This window comes from Diadema antillarum, unplaced genomic scaffold (genome assembly GCF_040938485.1).
Source record: "Diadema antillarum isolate AM-2024a unplaced genomic scaffold, OU_Dant_1.0 seq00000459_RagTag, whole genome shotgun sequence".
Classification (NCBI taxonomy): Eukaryota; Metazoa; Echinodermata; class Echinoidea; order Diadematoida; family Diadematidae; genus Diadema; species Diadema antillarum.
This window is the reverse complement of record NW_027271430.1, coordinates 1,029,594-1,056,810: the sequence shown is the minus strand read 5'-3', so window position 1 is coordinate 1,056,810 and position 27,217 is coordinate 1,029,594. Positions and strand designations below refer to the sequence as shown.

Below are 27,217 nucleotides of genomic sequence, written 5' to 3'. Positions count from 1 at the left end.
CTTTGACTAAAGACACTACATATACGTCATTCTTAGCTCACATATATATCATAAACATTGCATATAGTAAAAAGAAGCATCTTGAATTGTTAAGAACAAAGCAGTCAAAACTAGTATTAAATGCCACTATGTTCCTATAAGCAAATCTACAGCAGACACACATATATCTCTTCCAATGATTGACTTTTCAAGCAATTCAAAAGTGAGATCCCAACTCCACAGTATATTTCATATGGTTCCAGTTCATTTTGTTTCTGGTGATAGTCCTTCATGGGTAGAAAACATGATTTGTTATTATTGCATTTAATTTCTCTGCAATAAAAAGAGAAGGTATGCCATACAGTTCCCCATAGATTCACATCATGAACTCCTAGGCCATATGTAACATTATTCTACGCTTCTGACCCTGTGGCTGTTTGTAAAGTAACCTAATGAAGTGCTAAGTACTACCAAGCAGCCAATGTCATGTCTGTGGACCAAGTCGATGGAAACTTTCTACATAACAAACTGTTAATGATGGAAAAATTGCAAGATATATTAATTGCATACTTTTGACTCATGAAACTGCATTTTTAAAATGTCCCTGAAAGTGAAAGCACAACCTGCTTAAACTGAATTAATACTGTATCTTGACATATTTTAGTGTTCTTCATAAAGTCCATACAGTGCACTCCCGTTATAACAGACACAGTTAAAACGAAATTCCAGCGGCAACTAAATAAAAATTCAGGCCGCAACATTATCCGTTCCATGTTTTTAATTGTTTATTTGTTCAGTTATAACAGAAGAAAACTGCCAGTCCCGAGGACTTTGTTATATTGGGAGTCCACTGTACTCAGTACAAATCTGATAAAAATTAATTCTTTGTTTTATGGATAACATTGACACTTGGGTAGGGAAGAAAAGGCAGAGTACAGGAAAAGTAGAAAGGGCAAAAATATTATTTTCTTATTCAAAAAGTAGAATGCATCAGACGTGAAATCCTGCATCATCTTAAAATGTAATGCTACATCTCATCATGTATGTTTAGCGGTTTCCTCATTACTCAACAGGATGCTGAATTCACCAATTTTCTGCTTCTTAGTGGTAAATTATATGCTACAGTCAGGCATGAACACTGCTATTGCTGGTAGTGAGCAACAACAAATGATGCTGGTAATAACGGCAAGTCTTCGAGGATGATGTCTCTACAAGTCATTCCATGGTCTTTTTCTGTCAGAATCAGAGATCTACAAATGAGATAGAAATCTGGAGGCACTTCACAGTCTGTGGCTTGTCTGAAGTCCCACAACTGCTCAGTGACCTTCACACGAATATTTCTTTTGCCATTAGCATCTTGGAATGTTTCACCAGCATTTTGTAGACTAGTCCGTGGTTACAAGAGTGAGGTTCAGCAAAACGGAGGCAGGCATTCTACGCATCGTCTTTTGGCCTCCGCTTTGTCTTCTTCCGGCCGTACATCGTCTTCCACGTGGCCGCGTTTGTCAGGTCCGCCTTCGTCACGCCGCTGAAGTTGAGCGTCTTCAACTTCGGCAGCCGCGAGAGGATGTACGAACGGAACCCGGGCAGGTCTTCGATCAGGTTGCCGTGGACAGTTAGAGAGATGAGGTTTGGAAGGGCGGCAAGCTTGTCGATCTCCTCCAGCTTGTCGATGTGGTTGCCATGGAGATACAGCATCTTCAGGTTTGGGTATTCAAGGAGGACCTGTATGACATAAATGTATTCAACAACAATGAAAAAGCATGTCTCGCAAAACAAGTTCTTATAAAAGGGATGTGGGTTTTGTTGACACCTTGAGTGTCAGTTGACATGGTAAATGCAATATTACTGTAAAACATGATATATTCGCGGCATGAAATTTTCGCGAATTGGAGCCGACAGCCTTTTTCGTGGCATGAAATTTTCGCGAATTGCCACTGGCGTTCAATGCATGTAGTGTAGACAAACACTTTCGCGTGCATTTTAATTTCGCAAATTTTGGGGCTCGCGAAATTCGTGAAATTAAAATGCACGCGAAAATTCCTCGTTTTACAGTATGTGAAAACACCAATATCATGGAAAACATCAACAAAATTTTGTCTAGGTTACATTTCTTACCGGATCTATCTTGGTGAAGTCATTGAATGAAAGATCCAACGATGAGAGGTCTGATGGTGTTTCAAGGATTCCTTCCAGGGCCCCCTTGAAGCCCTCAAAATCTGTCAGTGCATTGTAGTTAAACTTGAGTGATGTGGAGCGGTATTTCCCTTCCTTGGTTCTCATGACCTTTTGCTGACCCTTTCTTGGCACCTCGTCTCCAGCATCTGAAACATTTGAGAACATCACAGTGTATCAATTATGGAGGTAAATGGTTTGACATCTCAATCAAAGGGTGATCAGGCTATCAGTAATAATACAGTACACCTGTGGTTAGACTTCAGTGCCATGCTGCAGCATTTTCCCTCGCTAATTCATTCATAGAAAGTGAATAAAAGTCTGATGGATCTCCACGATAGGCTGCTTTATAATGTTTTCTTGTTGTTATTACCTCCGCCAAGGGAGGAGGTTATGTTTTCGTTACCGTTGGTTTGTTGGTTTGTTTGTCCGTGTGCAAAATAACTCAAAAAGTAGTTAACAGATTTGGATGAGACTTACAGGAAAGGTTGAGAATGACACAGGTAACAGATGATTAAATTTTGGTAGTGATCCGAGAATTTCTTGGGAATTTATGAAGGATTTTTGATATTTTGGCGGGTAGGTTCAATGAACTTGGGAGTTCAAGCTGCACATTATTGAAGTTTACATACACGTACTTAAGTGCGTGCTCCACTTTCTGCTAGGGCGAGGCGCGCCGTGCAGCTGAGGGTTTATGACGTAACAAAGGCTTCTATATTGGGAAATCGGGCGATTTTTCAGCATAGTGGTGGCAATCGATCTCTATGGAAGAACCCAAAGAGCTTTTCCCCTGCCAGTGGTGGAGAGGAGAAAAATCTCTTTGGGAAGAGCAAGATCATCGGTGGAAAGTAGCTGCTTGGCGGAAGTTTGCGCTCTCAGAGTGCTTTTGTAGTTGTTGTTGTTGTTTAAATGCATGTTATAGTACCTTATAATGCACAATTTTTTTTTAATGCATCAATTGGGTTTTTGGTAGAATAATCTAATTTTCTGGATGAAAAGTACTGGCATGCTTAAAATACAGTGCACCCACGTTATAACGAATACAGTTATTAAGAAATTCTTGGAACAAAGTAAAACTTCGGGTTCCAAAATTATCATCTACCTGGTATATATCTTAACTATTCAACTTTAACAGAATTTCTATACTGTATAACAAAAGAAAAATGCCGGTCCAGAGGACATTATCATAAACCAGAGTGCGCTGTAAGTTTATTTGTTTTCCAAACTTTCCAAGAATATTTATAATTTGATCAAAATTTACTAAACACCTGCCAAAATACATTTTGGAGCTAAGAAACAAAGACAAACAGGAACAAATTTGAACAGATATAGCAAGGAAATTTTTTGGTCCTGAACCAAACAACCGGCAAAATCACTCGCTGTATCAAAACCAGTTAGCTATACTGTTAAAAAAATATTCTCTATACTTGTTTGCATTATAAGTGAGATTCTCAACTATAAATTTCATGCAGACAAAGCGGGAGTCATATCCCCCCCCCCCCATATGCATATGGGGGGGGGGGGGTACAAACTATAAGAGGTTTTAAAAAAATTGTTCACTTAAATCCAGCAAAAGCTCAGGACTTAGCAATGGCATACAGTACATCATTTGATTGCATCCAATTTCAGTTTCTAGTAAGATATTCACACAAGAAAACTCACATTTAGAACAAGAAACTATTCTGTCCCATGAACAGTGTGTCCATCGATCTCGTGAGTAAGTCTGAATAAGAATTTGACAACCCTGCATGCAGCACTTACCTAGAAAGGACGTTAGGGGTATGTAAGAATAGTCCAAGGGAGGACCATATTCATTTGTTGCATCTATGGCAGCTGAAGTGTCTCGAGGTGATTTCACTCCCGACATGGCAGGTGACAGGGAAACGCAGGCTGGAGGAGAAATAGCAGAAAAGCAAGAATTATTATTTTACATTTTGTCGGCTAAATTAGAACCAGAAGGGCACTTTCCCATTCTAAAATTTTAGTGTTTGTAAAATGAAAATGAAACAATCAATTTTCATGAAATATACAGTTTATTTAATCAAAAGTGGGTAGATTTATAAGCATTGTTCCAAATATGGCGTAATATATGTTAGCACCCTTGTGGTTTTAATCATAATATTTTACTGAAAATGAAAATAATTTAAAATTGACACCATATTGTAAACAAGATCAAGCTCTACAAGTAGCAACCTGATACCAATAACTCAACACCTCCAAAATTGCTGGCGATTTCATCATAGTTGCATGGCTTTATAAGGATTACTACATACACATTGACAACCTCATATCTTGAAAGCTTAATTGTTTTGGTGAGATGCTGTTCACTTAGCAAGAGGTTATACAGTACATGAATCATCATTTGCTGGAGCGGTCTAGATGTACACAGATTAGAACTATCTCTTTTCCCCCTTCCTGCAAGTGCAAGTTCTCTACAGGACTAAATTCACAGCATTAAATTAATTGGTACCAATACTAAAATACGGTACTAATCCGTAATAGCGTGTGGTAACGAAATACTACAGATTGTATACGAAAATATCCATTAAACTACCAGTAAATTTGGAAACACATAGTTTTGTTGACCAATCTTTTTTTCCCTTTGTACCTTTCAGGGCCGGCACAGCCGTGGGGGCCGTGGGGGCTCGGGCCCCCACACTTTTTGTGCACCATACAAAGGAATACATAAGGTGTCATCACTTTGTTAGCTCATGAAACCCGGAAGTGGGCCCCACACTTTTGAAAACACTGTGCCGTTCCTGCCTTTGACATTTTATTATGTTAAATGCATCTGCTGATTACGTATGCAGATACCTAGACAGTGACAATACTCGACAATAGTGTCTAGAGTAAATAGTAAATTAGAGTCGTAGAGATGCTCTGAAATGTGTGTCCGTTTTGAACATTCAAATTTTAATTATTCAAATATCATCACATATTGTACGTCTACTACTCATAAACCACCTATTTTCAGATCAACCACCCTCACGCAATGACTTTCTCGGTTACATCTAACATCTAACATCTTATAAACAGCTTCTTTCTTTTTTTGTCTTCACCAGCAAATCTTTCAACACATGGGACTAAGCTACCGCAAAAATCTTCACACCAAGTCAGTATTTACGTAAGAATTTAGGTGTGTAAAAATGAGTTTCTATACACTAAAACCACCGAACAACATTTGGAAAGCCACAAATACTACAGTGAGAAAGCTTAAAAGACAATGATCTCACCTCAGCTCGACATGAAAAAAAAAACAATATTACGGCAATAGCGTTAATATCACCCGGTGTAATGTGTATACGACGCACATTCGGTTGTTGTGGACAACGACTGTAGCGTGTGAAACAAAAGATGGCGCTGTCTAGAAAAATATTCGTGGGGGAGACTAGAGAAAGTTATGATACATAATATGAAAAACGCAAACAGAAAAAAAAAAACTGACTAGAAATGAATATTATCTATTAGTGGCAAATTGAGCAAAGAAAATGGGATTCCATCGGGATCCCGATTTTCTTTGCTCAATTTTCTATCCGATAGAATCCCATTTTCTTTACTCAATTCTCACTAATAAAGTTTTAGAAACAATAGGGCCTATTTGGATTGATGGTTTGATGCTGTCCCTTCATCACAATTTCACTTTTGACATCGCATTTATAGCTAAAAGTTTTTAAAAAAAAGAAGAAGAAGGGAAAAAACACACTCTTTTGGGAATCTTCACATTTTCTTTTTCATACATGTACACATTTTTGCTTTAGCCATAGAATTTTAAAACGGTTTGATTTTGCCTCCTTAAGCTGAAATTACGCCTATGTTCTTGATTTCTAAATTTACAACACACTATGACAGGATAAAAATTCCTGTTTCTGAGGATCGATTCCAAATTTGTTTTGTTGTTTTTTCATGTCAATATTCTTCAACTTAATGGGCTAATGTATTTGTAGAATATTCAAAATAGAAAATGAAACATATTTTGTATAAGATTAAGCCTAACTCAATCTTAATAAGGTTAATCTTAATTACCAGATTGAGAAAAACTTATGGATTTATGACAAACAAAAAAGTACATGTTGGCACGAAAATATCATGAAAACTGTTAAGGAGTGCTTCAGTTACTCCAAATAAACTGAAATATTTACTGCCACACAATCCATCACATAGTCTATGTAGCATGCTCAGCGAAGCATCATGCATATCAATCTGTATTATAGCAACTTTATTAAACAAAATTCGCTATCAACGACATATGAACTTCTCTTTGATGAATACAGCCATCTTGAAGTCTGAGCTAATTAGTGATACTTATAATAGAGTGTGTGAACAGCACGGTGTGATGAGTGGGCTATCATTGAACTTTGTGTAGAATACAAATAAGTCTAGTCTGACTTCTTTTACAGACAACTGCTTAATCAGGACAAGAATCTCACTCCTGAGTGGTCTTAAAGGACATGTTCACCTCCATGAACATGTGGATGCAGTAATATTAGTAGAACATATCAGTGAAAGTTTGAAGATCCAATATGTCATTTAAAAGTTATGGATTTTTGAAGTTTCAGCGCTGCATCATTGGATGAGAAGACTACTACTGTACAGCTTGTGATATGTTACATGTTTAGAACGATTAAAAGAAAACAGAAAGAAAACTTAACATTATTTTTTACTTTTCTCGCATAATAAAAGAGCACTTGACTTGCCTCTTCCAGAAAGCAGGGGAAATAATATTACCCTTTTAACATCATGTTGATCAGTAACAACATTCAGTCAAAGGAATATGTACTTCAGAAAAAAAAAAATTGTGAAAATCTTTGTGTTCTTTGTATCGTTCTGTGCATGTGACATCATAAACTGTAGTAGTCTTCTCATCCAGCACTGACTGCGCAGAAACTGAATATCTTTTGAACAGATCATTCAATTTTCCTCAAACTTTAACCAGAGTGTTCTACTGATATTGCCGCATTCACTTAATCCACATGTATGTTAACCAGTTCCTTACGGGAACCTGGTATACCAGGTTTCTGTGGGAGCAACTGATACACGGGAACCTGGTATACCAGGTTCCTGAAATGAAGACAAGAGTTTCTGCTTTTGTGGCCTAAATTCATGTTTCTTCGTGTTCAAATGCCCAGAGAAGTGAGTTCGACAAAAAGAGCAGAGCTTACGCTATCAGCATTTGTTCTCTTTCTGTTTAAAAAATGCATATTTCACATTATTATTTACCTTTTACCTGATTTAGTTTTCGCTATTTCTGCTGTAAACTCGTACGAACATGTACATAGCGACCAAGGCTGAGATCAGTTAGATTTCTGCGTTCGCTGACCCCAGTCACCCTAGTCAGGTGCCTGGTTTTGTGTAGAACAAAAGACTCTGTGAGCTCCTCAGCACACGCTCTATTCATAGCTCGCACTTGATCGATATTTCTACTGTTCACTGGCACATGTAGTTGACCGTGGAAAGTTGGATACAATGTACCGCTTGACTGCCTTCACACAGGTGGATTACCAACCTGTCTGCCTCTCTGTTGACTGGCAAAAAGAATCTCGTTTGGGGAGTATTAACAGCACTCAGAGAATTGCGGAAGGAACGGGTTAAGGTGAACTTGTCCTTTAAATGGTTGCGACTGCACATCATTGCATCACAGGAAACTAAATACCAAGGTACAGTTCTTATGCAGTATGTCAACACACTTGAAAGAATGACACGTAGCAGCTCTGATTTCTTGGAGAGGCATAGAAATTAAATATGGACGATTTATTTGAAGCATTGCCTAATACGAAAGACAGACTTTTCCAAGGAAATCCATCGCAGTTCTCATTTCACTTGCATCTCAGAAACACAAAACTTAATCAATGATACTGAATACTAAGGGTCAAGGTACTTTAAACAGCTATAAGAAATACACAGCAAAGGTGGATGGATAATTTTGCATATGTACAACTACAGACTTCCTAAGCTTTGTTATATTTACATATCTACAACTGTACACTAACAGTACAAAAGACAATAAATTATGGATTTATGATTTCTTGAATACATTCATTGTACCATTATACACGTAGTACTTATTCAGCTTAGTACTCTCTTTTTTTCTGAGGGACATTTTCACTCTCTTGGGTTTTGAACTCAACCTCAAATGAGCAAATCAACTGCAGAATAAAGCAAGATGAATACACTTAAAATTGCAACAGTAATATTCGAGCATCATATGGTTAGGTCTAATGTTTTACAAGGCATCAGTATCAATATATTTGGTTTTCATTTCACCAAGAGAAATGTAAATAGTTTGTTGATAGATGTTATCACACAGCATTCACGTCCCATCTCATGCCACACAGTTTTTAAACGATTACCACACTATTCAAAAAGTTGTAACATAACAATGTCATATTTCTGCCAAGTTCAATTTAACGATCATCGCAATATCTAAAAAATTTTTTAATAACAATGTTGTATTTCTGCCAAACTTGATTCACTGTAGTCCTAAAAGCAAACAGACGTGCACATCTACTGTCATACTCTTCTGTTATGTTTTCTCTTCCAAGACTGTCTCTGAAATAAATTAGATTCTTTGTCTGTAGCAAAGATATTACACAAGATAATAGATTATAATCTAAAAGAATATGATTTAGATGATTTGATTTGATGCCACACCAATCACATCACAGTGTAGCATACGAGTTTTGAATTAATTGCTGATATGACCTTCAAATCTGTCCTGATCCTTGTTATTATATCTCCACACAGAATGTTATACCTTGATATATAAATTAATGTAATTTGCAGTTTTGTCACAATCCAATATAAAGACTAATCAAGTGCCTCTCAAGTCGTCATTCAGAAGAGTTGTTGTTGTGTTGTTGTTACCATGTCCACTAAATATGACTATTAATTCCAACTTAAGTAGATGAAAATTTATAACTTCACGAGACTTTCCTTAAGTGTCAGGATTCCAATATCTAGCTGAGAATGCTCCCCACGGACAATAATCACACAAAAATAAATTAGCAGTTTTGGCAGGAATGCATTGATTCCGGTTCCCCTAATGCAACTAGAAATATCACTTAAGGTGATTAATACCCCCGCCCCGTGACGACAGTCTTACCCAAGGAATGATCTTTCCTTGATCTTCTGCCATTTAAATGCCGTTACCATGGCAACGCAGCTTCCGACACGTCCGAAAAATATGTCTTGCACATCTTCCCACCAAGACTATTGTGTGTGCCACATTTCATAAGCTTTTGTCAAAAACTGAGGAAGTAGTTCAATCCACAAGATCTTTCCTTGATCTTCCACCATTAATATGCCGTTACCATGGCAACGCAGCTTCCGACATGTCCAAAAAATATGTCTGCACATCTTCCCACCAAGACCAATGTGTGTGTCACATTTCATGAGCTTCAGTCGAATACAGAGGAAGTAGTTCAATCCGCAAGATCTTTCCTTGATCTTCTGCCATTTATATGCCGTTACCATGGCAACGCAGCTTCCGACACGTCCGAAAAATATGTCTTCCACATCTTCCCACCAAGATCAAGGTGTGTGCCACATTTCATAAGCTTTGGTCAAAAAACTGAGGAAGTAGTTAAATCCGCAAGATCTTTCCTTGATCTTCTGCCATTAATATGCCGTTACCATGGCAACATACTTTCGGGTACTGTCAAAAAATGCGTCTTGCACATCTACAACCAAAGGCACACATCTGTACCAAGTTTCATGGAAATTGGGCAAAAACTGAGGAAGTAGTTTGCAACACAAAATTTTCCATCATTTTGGCTCATAATATGTGAGCTGTTACCATGGCAACATACTTTTTGTCACTGTCAAGAAATGTGTCATGCTGACCTATATCCTAAGACAAACATTCAATATGAATTCCATGAGAATTGGAAGAACACTGATGAAGCAGTTTTGCCATGAAGCATTTTGCCCTATATTTTACCAATAACATGCCGTTACCATGGCAACGCACTTTTTGCCACTGCGGAAATATGTGTCTTGCACATTAACATATTCAGATGAACATCTGTACCTAATTTCATAAAAATTGATCAAAAACTGTGGGAGGAGTTCGCGACGCAAGATTTGTACCCATTTTTGCCCATAATATGCCGTTACCATGGCAACGTACTTTAGGGTACTGTCAAAAAATACGTCTTGCACATCTACAACCCAAGGCACACATCTGTGCCAAGTTTTATGGGAATCGGTTGAAAACTGAGGAAGTAGTTCGCGACGCAAGATTTGCAACGGACCGACCGCCCGACCGCCCGACCGCCCGACCGCCCGACCGCCCGCCCGACCGCCCGACCGCCCGACCGCCCGACCGACCGCCCGACCGCCCGACCGCCTGACCGCCCGACCGTCCGCTGATTCCTATATACCCCCTTCAAACTTCGTTTGGCGGGGGTATAACAAAATATAGATTATATACATTCCAACAACGTAATTAGCACACTAGATTTCAGTCAATGGCCAATTATTTTACTACCTGTAGTACCGTTTTTCCTTACGTGGTAGTTAAATTCTCCATTCATTAAAGCCTCAGAAAATGTACATCACTCAGATATCAGAACAAATACAATATCAGTACCGGTATACAAGACACTCATATCCCTTGCTAAAACACATTTCCCCATAAAACCAGGCTCACTTTGAATACATAGGTGGTATCAAAAGAGACTGACATGGCTGCATTCACACATCCAGTGCTGATTTGCCACCATCTATTTATCCAGTCTCCACAGCTGTGTAATAGATATGATGTTGCTTAAAAGATGCTTAAAGGGATGGTATAATTTTGATTGACATGGGGATTCAGATTTCAACTTTTTGTGAGATAATTAGAAACCACATATAAAATATTAAAGGGCATACAATTCTAAGAGAATTATGAAAATTTATCTCATAAAAATCTGTTTTGAAATGGCCTAGATATCCAAAAGCAAAGTAAAACAAAGTGGTCCTAATAAAAGGTGGGTCTCACCTTTTATTAGGACCTCTTTACTTTTAGACATCCCAGCCATTTCAAAACCAATTTGTACCAAGTAAACATTTTAATTCCTCATAGAATTGTACACTCTTTAGTATTTCAGAAGAGGTTTCTCATTATCTCACTAAATAAGTTGGAAACCTGAAGCTCCATCTCAACCAAAGCTATATGATCCCTTTAACCCTCTAAATGCTTTGAGTTCCACTTGCCACACACAGCTTCATAGCATTTATACACACTATACAAATTCTCTGACACAGAAAGGGTTAAGCCAGTCCTACATGCCGCCAGTGTGTTCATGACATCAGACTTTGCATGGAGGCAATGTCATGTTAGCTTTTGACTCTGGCAAAGGCACAATATGATACAAAGCTCTGAATGCTACATATCCAATACAGGTAAGTTACACAGAATATGTACACAAAGAAAAACCTGTCTCTTTGGCACACTGTATATTTTGCATTGCGTTTAAATGGTTATGGTGACGATGATGATGATGATGATGATGATGACGATGATGATGATAGTGGTAAGGATCATAATGATAATCACAGTAATACCTACAATTATAATAAATCATCATTGTCATCATATTAATAATGAAAGTTCACATGTGACACCTGCACAGCCACACACCATCACCACACTTTTGGTAATGATAACCATATTTCTGGATATCATTCAAACTCTTTCAAACTGCACAAAATGATTAGCAGTAATTCTTCAAATATGTATATATGTGACACGACACATTACATCAATATTTTCACAATTACGACATATCCAGTAAAGTGCCTGGACTTACAAAATCAAACAGTCTTCGCTCTCAAAAGTGGTCCTTTGGAGACATAATCTTAGAAAGTGTAATTCAAATTGTTCTCAAGGCTGTAAACTGGTTAAATGTGACAGTCTTTTGAATTTCCCGGATAAGTAATTAACAGGTCCGAACGTGTCATATAGAATTTGCAGTATTTACATACCAGAGTTGTATCTAAAAACAACAGCAACAACAAACCAAGGAGCACAAGAAAAAAAAAAAGAAAGGAAAAAGATGATTCTGTTAAAATTGATATTCATTGGTTGCTCTGTCTGTGCTATTGATCAGTTTCTGAATACTGCCAAAGTGGGTATTTTTGTAAGAGTAATTTTTCACACTCTACTGAGTAGGATAAATTTCAAGTTTTAACTGCAGAGGAACCAAGACATTACACATAGTGATTTTTTTTTAAAACATAAATAAGCAAAAACAAAAACAAAACATAACAAGCAAAAATGCTTGTGTGCTTTATAAGTTCACAGTAGTTTCTCGTTACGCAGAATGTGCTAAATTTCCACACAGCAAAAATTTCCACTTTTACAGTACACCGTATATCTAATAAGTCTAATTTTTCACAAATCAGGACTACCAACAATTTCGTGAGTGGCACAATGCATTTATGTCAGGATCAGAGATGACATTTTAACGTATTGTTGAATTTACAAATAGCGACAAATTAGCAAAATTTGTGAAAGTGACAACCCCTCAAAAGATAGGTGGCATACAGTAGTCAGCTCGCTGTAAGGCAGCTACAATGACTGTAACCAGCAATGTTTAAGTGGTATTTTTATGAGACAATACTGGTTTAAGCATTGATGTGCTGAGAACCATGGGATGGTGAGAGGACAAGTGACAAGCATAAGAACAAGGTAATGAGGACATTCTTGAGGTCCTGATTATGCAATATTCATCTCAGAATACTGAAGACAAGGAAAACACTTTAAGCACATTGTGAACTGTAAACCTTCCCTGTGATTCACTCCCACATGTTTGGGTTTGATGAATACAGCAAATTGAAATGAATACAATTCTTCTCCACATTTCTTGAATACAATACACATAAAACTTGTGACTTCGAAGTATATGGGCATGGACTCTGTACCAAGAGCCCTCTAGTGTTATGAGTTCCTGCAGCTTTAAATGACCATGACATAAGAGACCTCTGAATGCATCGAGATTCTAGAAAGTGTTGACTGAAATTAGTTGAAACAATCATGGTCCAAAGACATCATAATATCGCAGAGTGGGCAACAATCAGACTGCAATGAGATCTACAATGAGACAAACACTAAATATCAACTGGATGGTAAGAATTTAAATGTGGAAATCTGAGAGGGACAATTTTTCATTAAAAAATGCTGACTACATGTGCCCAGGTTTTCAAACTTTATTCCTCCAGCGTACGAGTTACGGCGGCTGACTGTGACCGTGGATACCAACCCGGGAATATCGGAACTGGTGTATCCCAGCTCTTGCAGGGAAACTTAAGCAATTTCAGTGTTCTTGCAAATCAAATTAATTTTGAATACAGCATCTATTTAAGAGTAAGCATTGTGGGGCATTCAGTGTAGAACAGGAAAACACCAATACAATGACATTGGCAACCCTCCAATCTCATCTTGTTCTGACTGGTACCTTAACGTCATGTACTACAAAAGAGATCACTTAGATACAATGATGGCAAATTGGGATCGTCAAATTGACCTTGTTAAGAGGTTCCTCACTGTGAGTATGCTCAATACGATGGGAGTTTCCCAGAATGACGAAGATCTGATCAAACTGCAGATTATCAAATCTCGCATCACTTAATGTAAGGGGTTCACTCTTCTCCTTGAGGTTGAAGGTATATAGTTGGATCTTCAACTTTCTTTACCCGCCCTGCCTTGACGTTCTCTGAACACATCGGACATGAATCCTCATTCTCCAGCAAGCTGCAAAAAGGAAGGGTAAAATATAAGTCTGTTTAGGAGGTGCAAATAGTATGAGATATGAATTTCTACTCTTTTTTGGTCTCTAGTCAGATAGAATGATGTACATAGTGTAGTCCATCATTTCATACTATGGTCCTGGCATAATGATATCAGAGATATGTACCAAGTAGGCTTTCATACTAATAACAGGCTATATTTGCTGAAATTTGTGTGAGACACGTATACATCAACACAACTTGTGTATTTAGTTTTACCTAGCTACATGCTTCCTACATCTACACGTCATGAGCACACCAACCAATGGCTAGACAATACCAAAGAAGTTTTCAATTCTTTGAGTATATGCATCTGGGGGGTGTTTCATCAATGCTTGTCAGTGCTGACAACTTGAATCTCCATAGTAACAGTCAGTGACCAGAGCATCTCAGCCAATCAAAACCAAGGATTTTGCTGAAATTGTCAGAGCTGACAAATGTTGATGAAACACCCCCCAGTATTTGTATTCATCATGGAGTTTCCAATTAATGTATCTGAGCATATGTAGCCTAGTGGAAAATTATGCTGTTCACTAATAATACTATAACAATTGACAGTGCTTATATAACGCATAACACATAGTGATAATGTCCCTATGCGCTCAAGTATAAGACTGTGCCCTTAAATTGTCAATCTATCAGAATTGGATTTAGATGGAATATAGGAAATCTAGGATCTAAGATGGAAAACAGGTCTTACCTAGTGAACTCTGAGTACAGGGCTGGAAAGTCACAGCTGGGACATGCAGACCAGTCATCTCGCACCATGTGACGACCCTGCACAGGAGACAAGAACATCATATCTTCACTACTAGTACTTGTATGTGGAAATTGATACAAAACATGCACATCAGCTTCATGACAAACTGACCTTGATGTAACATCCCTATGGTGCCCCTGATGATATGCCATTACACTCATTGTAACTACCTCTTCTGCAGTCCCACAAACAATGTCTGCGTACTATTCTTTATCAAAAAGGGTATCTTCACACAATACAATTTGCCTGTTCTACATGATAGAGATGATGATTGAAGACCTTTTGTAACCATGCCCTGAGGCTCCCTGTGGACCACATTTACTTAGATAACTCTGCATTCCCTGCCCTTGAAGGCTGATTTCCACAAACTCTGGTGAGAATGCATTTTGAAGTATGTGATGAAAGAAAATATTTCTCTTCAGGGTACCCCTGCAACTGCCATGAACAACTGCTCCATTCCCATTTCGTCCCCCAAGGGACCTGATTGATATTATTTTCTCCCCCTTAAGGATAAACATGTTATTCATTTTCAATCACTTTTTGACAAATTTTCACCACCATAACCACCACCACCATCACCATCACCATCACCATTACCATCACCATCACCATCACCATCACCATCACCATCACCACCATCATCATCATCATCATCATCACCATCATCGTCGTCATCATCATCATCATCATCACCATCATCATCACCATCATCACCATCATCACCACCATCACCACCATCACCATCACCATCACCATCATCATCATCTTTTACAGAGGCCCATATATCCAAACTAAGAGAGATATTCCCCTTTCCCTCCAACAATCCACAGGACATCATACCGTGATGATGCAGTAGGGGACGGTGTTTTTACATCCAGGGCAGGATAACTCCGTTTCCTCCAGCATGTACTTGCAGTAAGGACAGGGGGTGGTTGGTTCATCCTCCTCGGTCTTATCAGGTTTTCTGCAACAAAAGTGGATTTTAAACATCTTGTAAGTTAAATCTGCCAATGTCAGCAGTTCAAAGACATCTTAAAATGTCACAGACATCTTAAAATCAATGGAAGAAGAGGAGTTTCAGGAACTAAGGTAGTTTAGATAAGAAATAAGAAAATAAACTATGAATGATAATGATGTTCTTGAAGTGATTTATGTTGGGGCTTTCAAACCAAAGATCAAATCTAAATCTTCTTCCGTGAGAAATATGGTGGAAATAGTGAAATTTTAAGAATTTGATCTAGACCTTTCACCTTGAGCATGTCCACCCAATATACATAGGTCACGTTTCATCAGGATACCTCAAACGGTTTTGAAGTTATGCTGCCCACAAAACTGATTATGGATGGACAGATGGACAGACAGACGAAAGGACGGATGGACAACCTGAAAACACAATTGCCTTTGGCAACACTTCGTGCCAGAGGCACAAATAACCCTCTAGCAACATTTGTTCAATGGAGGTTATTCAAAGCATCAACCTATAACACTACATTATAACCTTTGACCTACCTGACAATAGCTTCAATCTTCTTCTTGTACTTGAGATCAATCTTGTTCCTGTATTCTGGTCTCATCAGCATGGCAGCATAGCTGAAGGATGAATTCTTGAGGCCCGATCTGTGACACTCGATCACTGTCGATGTCAGGATCTGTACCACATCTGGAATTTAAGATACACAAATCATAATGTCATCATAGTATCTGCCACACAGATTTCACAATAAAAATGCAGTTAAGTTATATCATATACAATCATCATTTACAAACATAATAATATTGTGGTAATTCTGCATCATTGGTGTTAGTAATTCTGTAATGATTTTCCCTTTTTCAAGCTTGGTAAGAGAGCATCACTTGGATTCCAATTCCAAGATCATATATGATTGATGACATATTCTGCTGTTGTTATGAATTATATCATGATCACATTTTGGCAAATAAAACAAAAAATCAAAATAACTTCTAAATTACTTTGAATTGACTGTTGCAATAAAATTGTGTAGTGAGTCTATACAGGGCTCTACACCAAATGTACAATCGAATGAATCTTTTTCATTTGAAAAGTACCGCTCATAAATTTTCCCTAGGCCGTGCTTGCGGTTTTTGTCCTTTAAATTTCACTTTCTGTAAAGTTGTGATGTAGATTGTTATGAAGGAGTGATGTTGCACTTACGGGCCGGAAACTTGCTGATGTTGTTTGCCACCCTGATGAGCATCCTGGCTCCTTTCTTGTGGTCGCCCCTCTTCACATGAATCTATATGAAAGACAGAAAGCAAGATGTTGGCATCTTTGAAATTTCAATACCTTTATATATTTGCTGCCATGCACGCACATAGGTGCCATGTAAACAATTTACACATTCCAAATTAGCACACTACTTCAGCGAGTGCAGTATCGACAAAATCACTTCTGGCACAATTCGTACAGTGATATTTTGGAAATGTGCAGTGAAAAATCGCCTCTTCAGACTGACGTGTACTTACCTTGACTAGGATGTAGCTGTGTAGAATCATGAGATTGGTAGCCATCTCAGTGGGGATCTTGATCTTCTGAGATCTCAGCTCGGTGTACATGCTGAAGAGCACATCATGGGCATTCCTGTAGTTGCCTGGGTGGCAGTAAAAACACAAATCATATAGCACATACACTTCATTAGCTTTTCACTTTAATACACTTCTCGTCTCAAATGAACAAGGCAATAAATCTGACACTGCAAAAGGATTTCATTACAACTTTTCTGCTGACCCTTGCCAACTTGGCTTGGGGGGGGGGGGGGGAGGTTTGAGGGGTGGGGAATGCCCTAAGATATCCACATGGCTTAATCTTTGCCAACATTCATGTGATAAAATATTACTGATGCATCCTCTAATACTTAACCCTCAGTATCTAGAGGATAACAACATTTCATATCAACACTTTGGTTCCTGCATGACATTAAAGGGTGTGTACAGTTCTGGTCGAGGCGAGTATTTAGCTTTTAACGTTTTGCGAGATATTCAGAAACCACTCTATGAGATGCCAAAGAGCATGCAATTCTAAGGGGTATCAAAAGTTTATTTGATGAAAATTGGTTTTGAAATGGCTGAGATATCCAAAAACAAGGTGAAACAAAGAGATCCTAATAAAGTTGTGGCCTGTCGCCTTTTATTATTCTCACTTTTTTGGGTATCTCAGCCATTTGAAAACCAAATTTCATCAAATAAATGTTGAATCCTTCTTAAAATTACATGCTCTTTAATATTTCACAGGAGGTTTCTCATTATTTCACTTAGGAATGTTGAAAACATTAATCCCTCACCTCAACCAGTACTGTACAGTCCCTTTAACCATCAGTACTCTTGGTACAACTTCTAATGATACAGAAAAACAAAACATCCCCAATATCGTATCACATCAGATATGAATTTTCAGAAGGCACATCTTACAAGGAGCCTCACTGCTGTAGTGATCCCCACTCCAGCTCTTCTGCAATATTTACCTGCTATCTGCTCCTCCCTGGCTATGATAATGGCCGTTCTGGCCGCTTCCCGGAATTGGCTGAGGGCCATGTAGAGGCGGAACAGGTACTTGGCGTCCTTGGGTACCCCGTCCGTCTCACCCATCAGATAGTCGATCAGCTGGTGAGCAAGCTGGTCATCTTTGGCCCGACCAACCTGATGTGTAAATTTGCATCAGAAGAAATATGTTTTGCATGTTTTAACTATAACAATTGTTGAGAAAAATATATGTATACATTTTTGTTTCTTCATTTTTACTTTTGAATACTGCAATTATTTTATGAGCAACACTCTAGACATTTCCCTATAAATGATGTCTGAAACTTTGATAACCCTGAATACATTGTCACATATAGATTACTTAAATTAAAGGATGAAAAAAAAATGAGATTATTCTCATTATCAAAATACTGTGCATATTATTCTATTCATGTTTACCTTCAAAAACAGAGTTCTTACAACTCCTAGAATACAGCAAAATAAAGGATACAGCTTTGCATACCTGCTTTAAGTGGTGATACTGACTGAATACACTGCAAACACGACAATCACTGATGCTGCTGATATACATGAAGAAAGCTTTAACTCACTGTTTCTATTGCCATCTCGATGGCTTGGCTGTCATCTCCTGTGTTGGGACACCGTAGGAAGTGCTTCAGAGCTCTCGAGTACTGCTCGCACAGCAAAAAGAACTTCCCGGCCAAGAAGTGGTTCTTCTCGTTCTCGAAGAAGAGGGCGATACTCTGGTAGTCTTCCGGGCTGGCATCTTGTCCTATGGCGCCATGGATTGATGAATTTGATGTCAAAATTAATGAACAACACATAATTTGCCATTCTGTAACTAAAACAACTTTATGAAGCGTTTTGTCAGACATTTTTTTCTGACAAACTGTCACAAGCAACTGAAATCCTTGCATCCTTTCATCATTTCCATATACTTAGTCAAGTCGTGCATGCCACCACCTTGACAATATTCACAGAGGCTGCTCTCCCCTCTACTACAACCTTGCAGATCCCTCATCCTTTAGAGATCTATGTATTAAGATTTCACTTGCACAGCACACATTTTTATTGTAAATAGAGATCATCACTGTAGAACCCCCCGACGACACACATGTGTAGTTCATCCCAGTATAGGTTCTTGGAGCTGCACGAGGGATTACGGTATCAAGCACCAAGTATCTGATTGGCTGAGAGCAAATTGGTACTTACCTACAAGTTTGTCGGACAAAATGATTCATGAAATGCCCCCAAATCCTTGTGAAACAGGTTAGGCTACATCATACAGCTGTGCACTGAATCATTGATACAGCAAATATATTTTTGCAGGAAGTCCTAAAGGTAGCCTTAATTCAGTCTATGGCTTAATGAAGATTTGGTACTGATGTTACTGATAGCATTTATTTGTTTTTATGTATGTATATATGTATGTATGTATGTATGTATATACACACTTTGTATGTGAGTATGGATGTGAATGTAGAGTTTGAACATACTGTCTTTTATTGGAATGCACTTGTCCGCAAATATCAGCAGAATCAGGGATTAAACAGAAAGTTGTGCTCATGCTTTCTCATATTTCAAAACCTGCAAACTTGTGTGAGACATAGGCTCAATGACAGCATACTTCAATGTAGCATCTTGAGTGACAGGACCTAGGACATGTCCCGACATGTGACTACTGGTCATGTGACCTACCGATGATGTCGGCATAGACCTCCATCTGATTGTGCTGCTGAGCCAGCTGGAAGGCCTCGTTGTTGCATTGTGACATCACAAGGAACTGGATGGCCGAGGCAAAGTCGTTCAACTTCTGGAAAAACCTGCATGAAATAATCAGTGATTTTAATGTTACATTTGTTTCTATCTCAAAGGGAGTAGCCTACTTGAACAAATGCTTCATAGTTTCAACAAATATGTGGAGACGGTAACCTGCATCAGAGGGTGTGTGTATTCACACAATCAATTCTTCTTGTACAGTTCACATGTTGACCATCAAATCTCCAAAACACTTGTGAATCATCACTTTACAGCCTATGTGAGCTTGAGTGCTGAATTGAGTGCTATGGGTGCAGACTTCTCAACTCACTTTGCAACCATCTTGGCGCCTTCAACCGATCCCGTTTCCTTGACGATACGAACAGCCTCCTCTGGATTTCGCAAGAAGTCTAACTGGATCCTGTCAAATATGGGATAAAACAAGAGATAGGTGGTCATTGATTTGATTTGATTTGATTTTATTTATTCTCTGTAGGCAATTTTTTTTTAGGTACATCATTTTTCTGCAATTTCATTAACATTGTAAAAAATAACAGTAGAATGAATATTTTCAACAGTTATCATCATTTTCATCAATTATACAATACATCTGTAATATAATTACATGAGTTACATCTTAATTTGCATACAGAACTATTGCCAAGGATAAGCACAAAGCTTGAATGTTTGGCAACAAATAATGAATAACATTACAATGAAGATAAACAAGGGGTTCCAACAAGGGGGTCGTGAAAAAAAAAAGAATCATGAATATTATCTATGCATGCTTGTCTGAAAGTCTGCTAACAACAAAATAGAACAATAATTTCCCCGCCTCTATTCTTCCTGTATAATATTGCAACTGCACTGTGTTATAAGGCTCTTCACAAGCCCGAAAATTTTAAGTGCACCATTGTTCAGGATATGACGTCAATGCTACATACAACAGAAATGCAAGGTGGCAACAGCCAAAACAGAGACACAAAGTGATTTACTAACATTGAAAACAGACACAATCTGAGAGGATCTATGGCTCTGTATAACTAACATTGACCCTGTTTTTGGTCTTTTGAGGTAGCTATGGAGGAAACAAAACTCCTGCGTGGAATGAAGTACAAATACTGTGACAGATATACCATAAAATTAGACGCAGACAAATCAAAGGCATGTCTGCAACTGACTAGTGTTCCTTCGCTCAATATTCTACACACATTTCTTAGAGAGTCATCCTAACTGGACAGTTGCAGAAAGACACAAATGACAGGCATGGTATTGATGGATGAAGAGTTTCAGAGGGAGGAATAATCATCCACTATGTTACCTGATGACATTATCCCAGTCTTTGGCATTCTGGTAGGCTAGTGCCGCATCCTTGTATTTGCCATCAGCCTCCTTGGCCTTGGCGTACTGCGTGTGGATCTTTGGGGAGGTGACCTGGGGAAGCAATTCACCAACCTTTGACCTGCAAAGCAAAAGCAATGATAAACAAACTGGGATGATTCGACCAGCTCAGAATAAGTATGACAACATGAATGCTCTAAGAGACCACATTGTGCATGATTCTCTGCAAAAAAGGTATGTTTTCTTGCGGTCTTCTATTTCTTTCTTCTTTCTTACACAAGATTTTTCCTTATTTCCGGAGTATTACAGAACATTTACTTGGGGGAAGTGGTCGAATGAGAGACATTGGCTTTGCAGATACAGGTACAATAATAGTGAGATTCTGTGCATGGGGAGAAAATTTTAGCACACCAAGTATAAACAGACTGCACAGATACATTAGTGTTATCTGACCACCTCTAGGATCTTTGAAACAGAACATGATGTTATCTTGGTCTAATCACTCTCTCAGATTTTTTATTTGGTGACCGAAATAACTTGTTAACAAGTGAAGAGTTTGTTCGCAAAAACCGATAAGTCCATATGTGCCATATGGAGATTTTTGCGATTAAAGGTCAAGAAAAATGAAGTGAATAATAAGAATTTTTTTGCTACTTTTGACCATAATTTTAAAAATGTACCTTTATATGTAGTGACCAATATATCATTTAAAATGTATTATTTTGTACTTTATGACAGAGACCGTACTTCAAAATCTTCAAAAATGGACTTATCGGTTTTTGCAAACAAACTCTTCCAAGTGTTTTTACCAGTTCTTGCATCGGATGTAAACCGAGGCAGCCTTGTCTGGATAGCCTCCCCTCTCGTAGAGCTGTGCCGACTCGGAGTACTGCTTCATGCTCTCCAAGATGGCAGCACAATCACGCTTCACTGCACGTATGTTCATCTTCATCGCCATGGAGACACCTCGCCGGATGTCACCAACGCGGATGGACATGCGTGCAACGCCAGCAGCACAAGTTTCATCATGGTCCCTCTCCTAAAAGTGTTAACAAAGTTTTGTGAGTGGGGGGTGGGGGCTTCCAACTAACATTAAAGCAGGGCTTACAATCATGCACTAAGTGCTACAGTCAAGCATTATTATATACAATGGATGCCTAATTAATATATTCTAACATTATGTTGGACTTAATTTACGGTCTCCAAAGTTTATGTATCATGCATTTAGTTTGCACTTGGTATAATAAGTGCAACTTTGGGAAAGCCAACTCAGAGAGTGTACTCACACTATAGTTAAACTTGGCTGTGTTTGACCTAAGTTGCACCTCATAATTATGGGCCTTTGCAAATCCCCCCCCCCCAAAAAAAAACAAACAAACAAAAACAAATGCTACTCACAAAATGGTTGTTAATGGATCATAGACCTTTGAGCAGAATACCGGTAGCAAAACTCTGGATGTTCAAGCAATACTCTGCTGTTAAGACTTCATAATGGTAGAGGTATAGATATATTGCAATCTGTAATGCAAAGTAATGCATTGGTAACATGGAATTTTCAATTGTGCTAAAGTGATGTCACTAAAGGATTTCGATTTCAAGGCCTTTACATATGTGGGAAATCAATGGCACTTTGCATATATCTCACTGCTGCTAACAAAAACTGCACAAAAGCGAATGAAACTACTTGTGCAAATAAAAGGACCATTGATATAATCGGAAACTTTGGCACTGGTAGATATTAAGCTTCTCTTGAGTATCTTTCTACAAGCTTGGTAGTACTCTGAATGAGAACTTACATTTTCTTGCCTGGTGATGCCCTTCTCATAGTGGACGAGAGCATTTGGATAGTCACCCCTGGGAATAGAAAGACAGAAGTTAATTTAGTCAAAAATTGGCTATCAAACATCATCTCTCTTTTCACACATGGGCAAGTGGTCCTTCTTCGCAAAACAAATAAGGTTCAGAAAGGCAATATCAAGACAAGAGCCCTGGGAGTTTTCCACACTCACTTGGGTTTCAAGATTCAAACCTGATGCAACTTTCCAGCGACGTCTCTTTGTGGTTATTGGTACGTATTCAACCCGCCGAGGACGAGCTGATTTTGCTTTAACACGCATTTTGCACAGACACATGCCTGAGTATATTCAAGACTAGTCTTCAATGGGTTAAAGAAATTGAATCTACCTCTTGAGGGGTTTCTTAAAAGCAACCATTATATATATCTCTTCTACTTATAAATGTATCTGCCTCTACATATAAAAACTTCACTTTTGACCTTTCCCTCAGACTTTTTTACTTAAACCTGAAGATTCTAGCTCTTATTTACTGATCTTTTGCTAATAATTCACACTTGATTAAAATACCTCAAGTCATTCTCATATTGTTGTTGTTACAAGAAAACCTAATTCAGATAGACAACCAACAGACATGAATTTCCTAGCACCACTGAATGGTAGTAGCATACAAAAGTGTTTCATCAAGCCCCTTACCCATAGATAAAGTACCTTGTATGTGATTTATCTAATTCTCAGGACTACACTTACAGAGCAAATCAGAGAGTCATAGCTAAACTGTAACTCACTGGCACATTCATATCAAACATGATGAGCATGGCAAATGAAAGGAAAAGAAAGAGAAGGGAAGGGAGAAGAAAGGAAAAAGAGGAAGAAAAAGCATCTGAAGGAGGTGATCAGTCTTTCCTTCCTTCCTTCTTTCTTTCTTTCTTACGTGAACTCCAACTGCTGGGCATACTCCTTTGAGATGTATGGGATTTGTTCTGGGGCCAGAGTCTTGGCCAGCTTCAGGGCTTGGTCCCAGTGCAGCAGGTCCCGCCTCATCTCCAGGGCTGAGATGGGCCGGCTGGAGGCCAGGAACAGGTCCTGGGCCAGGTTGAAGTCTTCCTGGTACATGGCTAGATGGCCTGCCAGGAGGTTCCTGTCATCAATGCCCTACACAAGAAAGAGAGAGGAGAATTGAACTGACCACTAAATATGAAATGATTTACTAATTCATTTTTTCCTCTATTAATCATTTCTTTTATTGATTCTTTTATCTATTCAGTCATTAATTATCTATTGATTTATTCATTATTAATTCACACAGTTGTTATTTACTTATTCATCTATCTATTCATCTGCTTGATGTATCCTTTTTGCCGAAGTTTAGAGAAAATGAGCATTAGTGCTTTTGCTCAGTTGCACAGCATTCAGTTGATATCAAAGATGCATCATATCAACACCTTCAGAGAATACTGTGTTGAAATAGAAATGCTATTAAATACATCTCACTTTCAATCTTAAACTTTTGATGTGGATACATTTTATACTTGAAAGCAGATTGTTTGCACAATATCGTCTCCTTACAATCTACGTAAATACTTGGTTGAAATTACAATTCAGTAAATCATGAACAAAGAAATCCACAAACCATTGACTTTTGCACTTACCAAAATCTTCTGCAGTGATAACACCATCCCTGCTTCCCCAATATGTCTGTACACTCTGAGAGCTGGTAGGCAAATCAAAACAAACGAAACAAGTCAATCACACAGGACAAAGCAAAACTAATAATCACCTACACATGAGATTTGATATGCGTGAAGAAAAAGTGGTCATGACTGTCACAAAGATTAGTGATGCCATGGGGTTGCCATGGAGATGTCGTGAAGATGTCATGGAGACAGGGCTCAATGAATGCATCTACATGAATGAATGTGATTGATTGTATGCGGCATCAAAGTGGAAGTCCTAGCTGTTTATTGTGATAAACAAACAAGTTGTGCACAAGGGATGGGAATAACAAAATAGCAAGATATGATTATGTTCAGGGAGGTTCCAAAGAGCAATCAAGGAGATACTTGAGTTTTACATGCATTTCAGTCAGCAAATATGACTTCAAAATCAGAGATGCATTTATTTTTTCTTGTCAAGACATGAAGAAATATCTCAGCAAGCAGGGAGCCTCCTGGAGAATCAAGGAGACTTGGCAGCTCTATCATCATTTTATTGAGAAGCACAAAACAAAAGTTAGATTTCAGGTCTACATTTACGACAGCTAGGTTATGCTGGGCGATCCATGCTGAGACGGACTCACCAAACTCCAGCTCGGAGTGTGTGATGGCATCCTTGGCCAGGTCCAGCCAGGCCTCCTTGCTGTTGAGAAGCTGACACAGCGTCCAGGCCTCCTTGTACTGATGGAGGAGGATGCTCTTCTGGAGGGCTGACCGGAGCTGGAGAGAAAGATATATGTTTGTGTATAACAATCTATATATCAATCTATCTATCCATCTATCTCTCTGTACATATACATCCATATACATACAGAGAATAAGTATGTGTGTGTTTAACAATCTATCTATCTCTACATAGATGCATCGACATGTAGTCAAACCTACCTTAGTGGCCACCTGTCTACTACGGCCACCTGCCGTATACGGCCACTAGCCCCCAGGAAACATACTGAAACTCTCTCGTTACAAGCACGAATTGCACAAAGATTTGCAAATAGACAGACAGACGGAGAAGCAAACGCATTTACACAAATAGACAAACACACACACACACACACACACACACACACACACACACACACACACACACACACACACAATAATAATAATGGAAGGAATTGGTTGTTAGGCCTTACCGTTGATGGTGGGAGATCTTGCGGCCGCTCCAGGAAGTTGTGTGTGCTGAGCTGAAGCCCCTGGGTCTTGCCGCTCTGTGTTTGACACATCAGCTCTCCATTGTGCAGCATCAGAGGCTGCTGGGCAAATGGCAACTTGGTTGTTCCCACCAAGATAACTGCTGGACCTACACGCGGCGTGGAAAGAAAACATGATCAGTCACATATTTCACTGAACACTAGACAAATGATACGAATACATCATAGTTTGTTTGTTGTTTATTTTTACTTTAAGGGACTGCTGATTTTAGCTGTAGCCCATCCTGTTCAAATATTCATTACAACATCGTAGATGGTACCTAGTAAAGTAATTGCTGCATACTGGTACTCTGTGGTCGAATGACTTTAATTTTGGATTAAGGTTTAACTAAAAGTATTAAGTGCCCCTGCTTAGTTGAATGGTTTATACCTGAGTGCAGTTTGGCTCTTGTAAGACACAAACTTGCTGTGAAGAAAGGAAACCAACTTCCATGAGATGTGGAATATCCTCTCCTTTAGAGTGTTTCTACATTACGGGTGTGTTCGCACACACAATCAGACATTGTGCGCTGTTCACACAAATGCAAATAGACAAACCACTTGCACTGAATACAAATTGTGAAATAATTATAGACATGGAGCCATCTAAATTCCACTTACCATTGACGGTTTCTCTTGAGTAGAGGTATGTGTAGACCTTTTCCTCATCATATGCCACAAAGACTCCCTTGTAATTGAAGCCATTCTCCCACAGCACGTTCTTGATTGTTGGTGAGAAGTTTGGAATCTCCAATGTTTGGTCATTTACCTGGTCAGATGATGATGATGACGATGATGATTATTATTATTATTATTTATTCGGCTTTCAATCACAAATATCAATATTACATTTTTCGAAATCAGAACATACACTGGAGTGGTAAGGGTGCACCAGGTTGGGCAGATAACGGAAATATTTCCATGATAATGGAAATAGTCATAAAAAGTTGTCATGGTAACCATGATAATGATGATAATGATATTGAGCACCACTGACAAACTAAAGGTAGTTAAAGGATTATGCACTTGTTCTAACCATCTGCACAGAAATTGCAGAGATATTGCAGAAATTGCAGAGATATTATGCAGATGCAGAATTATGCAGATGATTTCCACATTGAAATTGCATACTGGAATACTAGAAAGACCCAAGTCCATGAAACAGAATTACAATACTAAAGAAACAAAGAATATAATAACACATGTGAATCTTTTAGCTATGGCAATGTTATGTAT

The 27,217-nt window shown here is 38.5% G+C and overlaps 2 protein-coding genes across 2 annotated transcripts in view; both read right to left on the bottom strand.

Moving 5' to 3' along the window:
* Nucleotides 1-1,113: 1,113 nt before the first annotated feature.
* On the bottom strand, nucleotides 1,114-4,040 carry LOC139732982 (leucine-rich repeat-containing protein 51-like). Its single transcript, XM_071643819.1, has 3 exons — nucleotides 3,916-4,040; nucleotides 2,098-2,303; nucleotides 1,114-1,704 (listed from the first exon to the last, which is right to left on the bottom strand). Exons 1-3 carry the CDS (start codon nucleotides 4,019-4,021, stop codon nucleotides 1,414-1,416), a joined length of 603 nt encoding a protein of 200 aa, XP_071499920.1. The 5' UTR covers nucleotides 4,022-4,040; the 3' UTR covers nucleotides 1,114-1,413.
* A 9,627-nt stretch (nucleotides 4,041-13,667) lies between these two features.
* The window catches only part of LOC139732981 (WD repeat-containing protein 19-like), a 40,626-nt gene continuing 27,076 nt past the window's right edge, over nucleotides 13,668-27,217 (bottom strand). The window contains exons 15-32 of the mRNA XM_071643818.1: nucleotides 26,603-26,750; nucleotides 25,925-26,091; nucleotides 25,373-25,508; nucleotides 24,726-24,787; nucleotides 24,008-24,228; nucleotides 23,077-23,134; nucleotides 22,090-22,319; nucleotides 21,261-21,401; nucleotides 20,271-20,360; nucleotides 19,880-20,004; nucleotides 18,772-18,953; nucleotides 18,163-18,337; nucleotides 17,168-17,292; nucleotides 16,857-16,938; nucleotides 16,193-16,343; nucleotides 15,524-15,647; nucleotides 14,624-14,700; nucleotides 13,668-13,888 (exon numbers count right to left, since the gene is read on the bottom strand). Of these exons, the coding sequence (XP_071499919.1) occupies nucleotides 13,777-13,888; nucleotides 14,624-14,700; nucleotides 15,524-15,647; nucleotides 16,193-16,343; nucleotides 16,857-16,938; nucleotides 17,168-17,292; nucleotides 18,163-18,337; nucleotides 18,772-18,953; nucleotides 19,880-20,004; nucleotides 20,271-20,360; nucleotides 21,261-21,401; nucleotides 22,090-22,319; nucleotides 23,077-23,134; nucleotides 24,008-24,228; nucleotides 24,726-24,787; nucleotides 25,373-25,508; nucleotides 25,925-26,091; nucleotides 26,603-26,750 (2,406 nt within the window). The 3' untranslated portion in view covers nucleotides 13,668-13,776. The remainder of the gene's footprint in view (nucleotides 13,889-14,623; nucleotides 14,701-15,523; nucleotides 15,648-16,192; nucleotides 16,344-16,856; nucleotides 16,939-17,167; nucleotides 17,293-18,162; nucleotides 18,338-18,771; nucleotides 18,954-19,879; nucleotides 20,005-20,270; nucleotides 20,361-21,260; nucleotides 21,402-22,089; nucleotides 22,320-23,076; nucleotides 23,135-24,007; nucleotides 24,229-24,725; nucleotides 24,788-25,372; nucleotides 25,509-25,924; nucleotides 26,092-26,602; nucleotides 26,751-27,217) is intronic.